Consider the following 11360-nt stretch of genomic DNA (forward strand, 5'->3'; position numbering starts at 1 on the left):
CAGCATCAAGTAAAATGTCTCGTCTTTGCCAACTCTCAGCCTTTCTATCTCAGTATCAGAAAGTCTTCAGGACATCAGGGTAAATGGAAATCAAGTCTTTGTTCCATAGCGGAAGTTGGAGAGATTATATGTGGTTAGTCCAGAGCGCCACTTGGCGAGCATGGCGGCTCCACGTGGAGCCACAGTAACACCAGGATGAGACCAAATGGCTTCCGCAATTGGAAAGCAGAGGGAGGTGGGAATATGGTGGGGGGTGTTGAGGGGGGTAGTTGGAGTGAAAGTGCATCTGTTCCAAATCCATCTTGTGTTTCATAATGAGGCGAGCCCAATTGGTTCAGGAGCAAAGCATCTGTTGAAGTGTGATCTTTCAAACAACAATTCAACTGGACAGAGCTTGGCTTGACACAAGTGGTAAAACCATTAGTGGACCCACTACAAATATTAACCATATTGCATTGGAGAAGAAAGTGAAGTTTAAATTTGAGGGATGCAATACAGAGACAGATGGAGATGAGCTGAGTTTAACTCTGAACAACATGCTCTGAGAGTCTGGAATACAAACCACATGGTGGACAATATCAGTTCAAAACTAAATGCCAAGCTCTGTCATGTTGAGAAGAAGATACTGGATATAGAATCCACTCTAGTGTGCCACATTGGAGAAAAGATGGAAGAAAAAAAAAGATTTTAGAATCAAAATGATGTTTGTTTTAGTTAAACTATTATGCATGTAGTTGGAGATTACATTTGCATTTATAAACCCTGGAGTTAATGTAGCTCATGCTTTTAAGGCTTCAGACTCACTGAGTAACCAACAGCAGGAAATAAGCTTCCCTCAGCCTGCACCAGCATTAATGTAAAGCCATTCCATCCATTTCCTGTATACGGCCAGATGCTAGGGAGTGGATACTTTCATTTCATTTCATGCATGGTCTGCCATCAGTGAAAACTTCACAGGTAGAGCCCTCATTTTTATTTTTAGATTTTACAGACATGGGGGGGTACTTTCCTGTCTGCATCTTCAAGTATGTCAGATCTGGAAGAGTTTTCCTTTGAGGCTGTATGTGAACCAGTCAACAAGGTAGCTGAGTTCTATGCACCAACTCCTACGGGATGTTTCATTGCTACGAGGGATTTTCTGACCGCAAACCAGCATGTACAGACCTATAGGGAGATTTCCAGCATAGGCTAATGACCTGTAGTCCTGAAGCTGTGGGTTACCCCAGATTCGCGTTTCTGGTTGGTTGCCAAAGCTGAAAAACATTTGCTCCAGTGGGTGAAGACAGGCAGAGCAAACCATGATCTCTATCTCAATCTCTCTGCAGTTCTCACTGATTAGTGCTATGAATCCCCTTTAGCTGTCCCAAAGCAGCCTTTAAGGAAAGCACAGTTTCCAAATCAGCAGTTCCAGTGCCCTTAGGTGGGATTTTTTCTCTCCATCCCTGCAGTGCGCACACCAGACAATATGGTCAAAGGCACTTTATGCATGTATAAGACTAGCTTTAAGGAGACACAGCTGCTTTATACTTGTTTTTCCGAGGGGTTTAACTGTGTGAGCTTGGAGCTTTTGATGGTGATTAAAAGGAAAAATCACATTTTTGACTACAGTATATATTAATAAGTTTTAGTTTCGGGAATTACTACATGGCAGATACACGATCGTCATGAATAGGATGATATCAGTGCTTCGAAACACAGATTTCCTTTTCAAAACAGATTTTGGCAATTAGCCTCATGTTGCTTTATATGCTGCGTTTTCTGTTACATTTGTAAACCTTTTTATATATTCTTTGTATATATTTGTAGCAGGTAGTACAGAAATTTATAAGACAGCTTCTAATGTATTACGATTGCATCTTAAATTGTTATCATATTTACCATCCACTTATTCGGTTTTATGGCTGCATGGAGGCATCTCCGAGTCTGCTCCAGGCACACTATCACATACTCACAGGTTTGAGTGATGACTTCTCATTATGTTCCTCTTCACTGAGTGGCATCGTAATGCCAGAATGCACTTCCTCCAGCACACTCACACACACACACACACACACACGAGCACACACACACACACGAGCACACACACACACATACACAATCTCCAAAGGTAACAGATGTGTCAAAAATGACCTGACATAAATAACAATACAGCGAGCTCATTAAAAATGAAAGAAAAATCAATTGTGAGTGATTTGACAGGACTGATGTCAGCTGTAACAATATTAAACACACATATTGAAGAGATACAGCTATAACAAGCACGGATAATCAATATTAGTGTACTTATAAGCATAGACACAACCTCTTACTCAAACCGAGAACATTTTAGACACAATACCAAAGCAGTTACTGCAACAGCTCTTTGTAGTGATGTCTGCATACACCAAACACACACACACACACACACACACACAGATAAGCGAAAGTGTTTCACTAACACTAGCCTTTGTGTATACACTCTTAAGATGTAAATGCAGATGAATGACAACGCCTCCTTATCATCTGCTGTCCAAACTGGTCTAGGTGAGATGTGAGACCTCAGCGGTATACAAACCTCTGTCTTCCCATCAACCACTCTGCTCTCCTGTGCCTTATCAGGTGAGCTGCAGAGAGTGTGCACTCACCTGGAGGCAGAATGACATGCAGAATGAACCTCTCATCAGAAAATCTGTGTCCCAAAGCTCAGCCTCACCAAAGCAAAGCATTTCCCATGATTGCTCTTTATCCCCAGAGCAGAAGAGCTGGGTGACATGTGCAGTTCTCCTTATCTCAGACAAATGTGCAGCTCAGCCTTGACATCTTGCACATTTCTCCAAATGTCAGAGCAGATATTGGAGTGGAGATATGTCAAAAATTTAAAAAAAAAAAAACAACACACACATAATGTCGTGCTATTGACAAATAGCAGTGATAGCAGGGAATATTAGCTGAAAAGATATCTAAAGTACATTCACTTTTCCCTACGCAAGGTAGTATCACTATATTTCTTACACGGAATAGCAAGCTACATAGCCACGTCTCCTATATGTTAAGGTAAAGGAGTTTATTATAGAGAATGATCTTGCATTTGAACTTGGGCGAGGTCATGTGACTTCAATAAAAATCCTTGATTTTCTCCCTCACACATAAGCCTTGCTCTATAAACACAAACATACCAAACCAGGACATTTTCAGCTCAGTGCTTCACTGTTTGCCTTTGTTATTGACTGTTAATAGCATCTATATACTGATGACCTTTTTATAATAAGATAACATACAACCAATGACTAGCAAGATTCATCTTCTCTACAAGAAAAAAACCCCCTAAATTTTAACAAGCAAAGCAGGGTAGACGGTAAAACCGACAAAATGAAAAAGCTCAAGCTTCATTTTTTGGCTCACTTCCACTCCTAAGCAACAACCGAAAGCCAATTTTAAGATCATACAAATCAAGGCTATGCCTGGTAAAACAATAAAGCAAGCAAACTACCCCTCACCGGGTGAACTCAACTCCCAATATATGATGGGAAACAAAGCATGAAAGGCCTCATAAAGGCTTCTCACAGCCAATTACATAAATAAAGTCCCAACCTTTACCTTTACCCATCAGATATCTAGATAATTCATCACTGAGCCTCCGTTCTAGGATCCTAATGGTCACTCCCCTCACCTCGTGGGCACAATAACTCTCTCCTGCACAGTCTAAACGAGGATAATCGGACAGACGGCAGCTCTTGTCTGTTGCCAGATGACCAGCCAGCCCCATATGTGATTTCATTGGACTACGGTGTATGATTTCAGTTTTATTCACTGTTCAAAGCCCGGAGCCAAAGCTGCTGAGGATGTTGTCACCCCAACACAAGCACGGCGAGCCAGACACTTCATTACACCCCAAACAAACCCTTCAGTATGATTTCCTCCTAGCCATAAAGGAGGGAGATTGCTGCTTTGAAATGCATAAAGTGTCATTTATGGGAAGGGGCTTGCTACAGCTTCCCACCACTGAATTTAATAATGTGTCTCTGCCAGTGAAAAACAAAAAATATGGTGCAACGTTTCATTTACGGCCCTCTGTAGAGAAGGTGAACAATACGGCAAGCGTTGTAAGGCCACGGAGCCTGACGTGCCCTTTGACCATAATGTCTAACTGTCAGTAAAAAATACAACAGCAATTCTGCTGTCACTTAGCAGCTGTTTTGCAATATTGGATAGATAATTTGCGAAATGCTGACAAAACTGCCAATACTGGCATTCAGCAGTCATGAACATGACTTACACTGTTCATTTCATGCCAGATTTCAAAAAGAATTTGAACTGCTCCATTTATATTTTACATGGTGTGTGTGTGTGTGGAGCTCCATGTATGATTATTTTTATAATACAATTAAACTGGAAAGCTGCAAACACATCCAGATGGGCTGCTCTTCCACAGACAGATATGTCATGGATTTGATACGTGCCTTTAAAGGTCATCGGTGCTCTTACAGGGATAAGTATGAGGTCCTAATGCTAAAGGGCAATTCATCAACTCTCTCTTAAATCCTTATCTCATCCTGCACCCTGAATGAGATTTTCAAAAACCGACTGATAAAGCTTCCGGAGTTCATATCCAGCCATGGAATGCTCACAGACTGCAGATTGTAGCTTGGAATTACACGCGCAAACAGTTCTATAAAAGATGAATAGGAGCTAAATAATATTCAAAGGCTGCAGGCTATTCGGAGTCAATAGCATATGAACTACATAATATAAAGTGCATTAGCAAAAGCATTCATCAAAGGAAGACACATAAGAAACAACCACAGTGTTAAACCTGCAAAGAATACGAACTTTCCTGTGCGAATGCATGCACACGCAGCGTATATTTAACCACGTAATGCACTGCTAGCTGTTACAGTGCTTCGCCGCTTTAGACAGGCGAGTCTTTGATGAAAATACAACACCTTACAGCTCAAAAGGGGGAGTTTAGAGAAAAGGAACTAAGTTAATCTTCTTACAAACAGTCAATCAAACCTTTTTTGAAGGAACAAGTAATTAAGACTAATACTATGTTCTCTCACTTCCTAACACCCACACACAGATGTTCCCACACCTGCAGCTAGTTTCATGTTTGCTAAAGGTGGGTCCAGAGCTACATTTTTTCTGACACTATGCTGTTCTTTCATTTTTTTGTCCCTGTTGCATCATATACACTCTCCTGGTCTTTTTCCAATCATTAACTGCCCAGTTTCAGTGAGCTTGTGTCCATTGTAGCCACAGATTTCCGTTCTTGGCTAACAGAAGCGAAACCCGACGTGATCTCCGGCTGTTGTAGCCCATCTGCTGCAAGGTTTGATGTGTTGAGCTCTGAGATGCTTTTCTGCTCACCACAGTTGTACAGCATGGTATTTGTAATTAATGGAGCCTTCCTGTCAGAGGGAACCAGTCTGGCCATTCACTTCTGATCTCTCTCATTAACAAGGCATTTCCACCCTCTGAACTGAAGCTCAGTGGATGGTTTTTTGTTTGTTTTTCACACCATTTTGTGTAAATTTTAGTCTCTGTTCAACAGATTCTGAATTACTCAAACCAGCTCATCTGGCACCAACCACCACGTCACAGTCAAAGTCACTGAGATGACATTTTTTCCACATTCTGATGATTGATGTGGACATTAACTGAAGCTCTTGACCTCAATCTTCATGATTTTATGCACTGTGATGCTGCCACATGGTTGGCTGATTGGATAATTGCAGGAATGTGTCGGTGTTCCTAAGAAAGTGGACCACAAATGACATGACCTTTGTGATTTCTCTCATCATGCATTCGTGCATGAATTTCTTGAACAGTCAAACTGTTTACCTTTACAGGTCATGCAAGTACATGTTTATTAAAAAAAAAATGAATAGTGTCATTAGTAATTACTAGTTAATAACATACCAATAACAAGCAAAGGTCAATCTAACAAATGTCTGATATTTGTACCTGTTTTTTAAGACACGTTTCTATATTCATTGTTCACAGACAATCCCTTAAAATCATTTCATCTATTTAACCGGGACCAAATTTCATGTGAATTGATGTCTGTGTGCTGTTGAAAAAAAAGCATTGTGTTCTGTGGGGAGAAGTGGTCTTTATTTGTTCACGCTTCATTTCCCAGAGATATGTGCAGAAGAGTTGGGTGTTAATCGCTCTCTGCGATCATACTGTTGCAAATCTGCGAACCTTTGCTGGATAGCAGAGTTCATTCAGCCTGTTTTCCAGCCGAAAAGACAAACTGCTTTAACGCAAGCACTCAGTCCATTGTATGTCATCTTGATATGAAAATACATTATCATCAAAAACCAATAGAAATATGCTTCTTGGATAATAACTGAGCAGCTCAGTTTGGTGTTGGTTCAAATTCACATTGTTCAAACTAAATATTAGTGTTTGATTGGTTTGCATTAACAAAATACATGTGAAAAATGTCTGTCTTAATACAAATAGTTCTATAAGTTTATAAACCAGCTTTCCTAAGAAACTCACTCGTATATCGAATCGTTAAGAACCCTTTACAGAGTGGATGCACTGCACATTTTCAAGGAATTTGCTTATATCTCATGAGAAGACTGACATTTCGCTTATGAGTTAAACTACATCAGGTAGAAAAATATGTAGTAAGGAGGCAAGACTGACAGCCAGTGCTCTGAAGATCCGATGAATCATATAGGCGACTGCAAATAGACTCCTCTGGAAACCAGACTGAATATCACACTGGTTATATTAAAAGAGAAATCCTGATTACATAAGCCACTGCAGTGGGTGAGCTGTATGTGGGGTGAAAGAGAGAGAGAGAGAGAGAGAGAGAGAGAGGTGGGTTTTAGGCAAATATTACTTCTTTTCTTTCCTCACTTGCTTTTACGATTGAAAGAAGCATCAATGGAAAATCAAGACGACATGCAAACCCCACATTTTATTAGAAAAAGGAAAATGGAATGTCTAGGATTCTGATTGTCGCTCTAAGAAAATAAATGTTTTTAATGCTCAAGTGCAAGTCTCTCGCTCTCTCTCTCTCTCTGTATCTCAACCTTATATATAATACTTCACTGTAATCTCACAGCTGGAGACAAGAGATCAATCAAGTCAGGCATTCTTCTTTTTTTCTCTCCTTTGTTCTCTCCTATCAATTTTAATGGCTGAGGACCATCACTCAGAAAATAATGTAATGGGACAAGAAGATGGATGGGAACATTTGTAGCATAGAGGCAGAAGATAGCAGAGGGACGCCATGAGGGGTGACCAGAGCTGAGAAAGGTGCAGAGGCCTCAGGCCATTCTTCACACATACATGATCTCTCTCTCTCTCTCTCTCTCTCACACACACACACACACACACACACACACACACATACATGTGCACACACACGGTAGGGGTGACCCAAGCAGAAAATTCCCCAGTAGTGATGAAATCCATTTGTCAAACACACCCATTCACACCTGTCCTTTTACACATGATAGGAAAGGCATATCCACAAGAATGCACATCTCTGCCTCTTAGCTTGGCCATCTGAGCCATCATTATTATTACAGACTGTGCCACTGTGAACCTATAGGGGGCACTCACTAACAGACTTTTTTGACATTACACACAAGTGTTCTTCAGCAAAAACTCTCCCTTTAAAACTCTTCCTAGACTGTGTGGATGCTGTAACTGAGCAGTAACATGCACGTCCAAAACAAAAACCACTCAAGCACACAAAAACACCCACACACCCACCCACCCCCACACATAGACACACACACACGGGGGAATGGTAAATGAATGTTATAAACAGACAAAAAAAAAAATCAGAAGCCTATCATATTATGCTCAGCAGTGTGTGTCAGCTTCTTGTCTCTAGTCTCTCTAATTAGGCCAAAAAAGACACACACCAGTGAATTTAACTCCTCCCAGATGCTGAGCGACATTCTCATGTGAAGTGTGTTGCCAGATGTAAATGCATGACAAGCGCAATGGGAAGAGAGGGACACAGAATAAAAAAACAAAACAAAAACCTGCCTTTAACTGACAGTGTTGGGTGTAGAAAATGACCAACAACACAAACCTAAATATATATATATATGTGTATACACATAACACACACACACACACACTGTACACATGTATGTATACACACATACTGGTAGAGATCTCGAAATACATTCTGACTATGACAGAAACAGAACAAATGAACAAAGAGAGGGAGAGGAAAAGCAGACAGAAAGTTAGGACAGAGAGAGAGAGAGAGAGAGAGAGAGAGAGAGAGAGATAATCACACTACCACAATTTCAGCATGGAGCTCTTCCAGTCCTTGAAAAACACTGCATGATCTGCTTGGTTATCATATTACTGATGACTATTACTGGCTGGCTGCTGGTCATATGGTCAGCTACACACACACACACACACACACAATACAATGACTAACACAGATCAGAAACTAAGCTGCATATTTGTTTAAGGGAAAAGCACAAAAAGCTTTTATTTCCAGTGGAAGAAAATGTTCCAGTCAATATAAAATTTTACTACCGTCACTTGTAATGCTTGTTTAATCGAACATTGGAAACAGTAGAGCAGTTTAATTTGCTGCATTTCATTTTAGCTGTTAATATTCTTCATCAACACCTCACTGCTCACTGAACCACACACACTCTCTGTGTTTCTCTCTCTCTCTCTCTCTCTCTCTCTCTCTCTCTCTCTCTCTATCTGTTCTCTCTCTCTCTCTCTCTCTCTCTCTCTGCTCTCTCTCTGTCTCTTTCTCTGTGTGTGATAAGATGCCAGGTGCTGATGTGGCAGCAGTCCCCTGCAGAGCACAAGGGTTTGGGAGTGAATACAGGATCAGACGCATCCTTATCTAACACTACTGGGTCAGCACACACTTCCTGCACCAGAACACAACACACTGTCTCTGGCATTCACTGAATTTCAACTCTTCTAGCAGCAGACGATGAAACTGTTACAAGCCCGATACCTTTTCTGCGTTCCATAACTGAACATAACAAAGTGGAAGAAATAACAAGAAGCACGAGTCGTTTAAAGCAGCAAATTTGTCAAATGAGGCAAATGTGTGCTTCAGCTACTTTTAGTATCCAGCTCTGGTCGAATGACATCTGTGAAACTTTCCATTGCAGAAATATGAGCTATGAGAAGACACATGATCTTCTCTAAGGGATCAGTGCTTTCTGGCTGCGAAACAACGCTCATCGAAACCCAAGTCCGTTGGTCCATGGTGGCAATTAACCAAGCTGATATGCCTTTGTGTACAAAGTGAGACAATGCAATCGAATTCACGCTCAGGATTTTGAAAGAAGTGTTAATGAGTCTGTAATTATACCACTCTGAAAGCAGAAGTGACGGACGGATGGATGGAGAATGACAAGTAAGAAATAAATGGTTTAAGGACAGTTCACACACAAGCACAGTGACATTAACTCTGTAGTATGAACACTGTGGGTGGCACTCTGTAGTAATTCCTCTTGGTCATACTCTAGGATGAAGGAACAACCAAAATCAGTCGACTTTTTCCACCTATTTTACATACATTTATATAAACACCAGCGATTCAGATCGAGTGAAAAATAGACTTTGTAATATATTCGGTATATTTAAAAAACCCACTGTAACTCCTGAGCAAAACCACATGACATATTCCGAGGTCAGACTAGAATCCTTGAGACTCGTACTTGAATTGCTCATATGTACGCACTAACCCCAAACTGTCAGAATAATTGGGTCTCTTCCATTCCTGTGTTGGTTCAGCACAGGTGTTTGGATCCGATCTCTACTATCTCACCAGGGACCTTTTCCTTGGCAAGAACAAAATGATCACACTTCCTCTCTAACAGAGAAGGCATACACGCACACTCTCACACTTCTCCCTCATATTTCCCTCTTATAGTGCTGTTATTATTTCCTTCCTCACATGGACCATAGCTGTACCAAATATAATCCTGTTTCTTTGGCTTTTTTCATGCCAGTATAAATGGTGGCAAATTTCCCTTTCTTACAAAGTCTTCCTTCTCACACATGCAAACACACACACACAAACACACAAAAAAAAAATCTGGTGTAGCAGTGCTCTCTTTTCCATCCTACCTGTGAAATTTCATAAAGCAGTTTGTAATGCTCCTCTCTCTTCTGCAGCGAGCACAGATTGCAGCCCATCCTCGGCGTCACGGGTTCACAGGAGCTCTCTCTCTCCCCAGAAGCAGTCGGGGGGTCACCCTCCAGGAACACACACCGTCTCTCATCAGTCTGCCCTGAGCACTTCTACCACACACACACTGTGCACAGAGAGCTCCGGTCAGCAGAGCATGGCACAAGCACACCAGCGTGGTGTGGTGTAGTGTGTGTGTGTGTGTGTGTGTGATGCGAACGCAGCAGCAGTAGTAGTAGTAGCAGCAGCAGCCGTAGCGATGTCAGTCTCCTACTTGTCTCCCCCCCTTCTCCCTTACTACCTCACACACACACTCCCATACACACACTCACGCTCTCTCACCAGCACGCTGTGGCTCCCAGTCACATACACAGACACTCCCCCTTCTCTCTCACAGCCTCTGCACATGCCTGCTTCATGAATAATGATGAAGGACCTGACGCATATGTATCAGGGGAGGTGTGGCCAGGAGAGTAGGAGGATTCAGTGGCCCATGCCGGAGCTGCTCGCGCTCATTAAGGCTCTGCCACTGTAAAGACAATGAGTCTCCTTTGTGTTAGTATCTGAGGGACTGAACATAGCAGACTGGCTGCTGTATTAACATCCATTAGAGAGAATACGAATGAAAAGGTTTCTAATAAAGTCAGGATTCATTTGATTTGCAGTAAAAGATATTATGTACACTCTGGAGCAGTAATTTAGAATGGCCCTAGAAGGAAAGATGCTTCTGAGATTGCTAGAAAATGGAGAACATTAGGTCAACCCACATGACCTGATATGACCAAAGGATGTGGATGAGACAGCTAATTATATTACCAGGATTTGTGCCAAGCAGGAGCAAGACAACAACAAAACAGAATTGCTGTGTGACCGCAATAAGCAACACCTCTATTTCTGTTTCGTCCTAAGAGACCACAGATCTGTGCACTTGATTTCTATTGGCTTATAATTCATAGGACAACATTCACCTAGATGAAGTCAAAGTAACCATTACCAGGAGCACATATTTTCCCATTCAGTGAAATGAATATTTGGTTTCACCGCATTGCTAGCTTTTAGTTTTAGCTTTTTAGGTATATCCAGGGTCAAAAATCTTACAGCGAAACCATAGACCTCTGAGGAACAGTGCCACATATTTGACTTGAGTCGCATATTCATAATTATGAGCATGAAAACGGGTCGCTTTATATGTTGTTTATATGCACTTTCTCTCAATATATCAGCG

At 41.4% G+C, this 11360-nt stretch overlaps 1 protein-coding gene across 1 annotated transcript in view; it reads right to left on the reverse strand.

Annotated features, from left to right (window-relative positions):
• The window catches only part of pdzrn4 (PDZ domain containing ring finger 4), a 52780-nt gene extending 42318 nt beyond the window's left edge, over positions 1-10462 (reverse strand). Inside the window, exon 1 of the mRNA XM_058407412.1 lies at positions 10075-10462. Coding sequence (XP_058263395.1) covers positions 10075-10143 — 69 coding nt within the window. The 5' untranslated portion in view covers positions 10144-10462. The remainder of the gene's footprint in view (positions 1-10074) is intronic.
• Between the last annotated feature and the right edge of the window lie 898 nt (positions 10463-11360).

This window comes from Hemibagrus wyckioides, linkage group LG14, assembly GCF_019097595.1.
Source record: "Hemibagrus wyckioides isolate EC202008001 linkage group LG14, SWU_Hwy_1.0, whole genome shotgun sequence".
Classification (NCBI taxonomy): Eukaryota; Metazoa; Chordata; class Actinopteri; order Siluriformes; family Bagridae; genus Hemibagrus; species Hemibagrus wyckioides.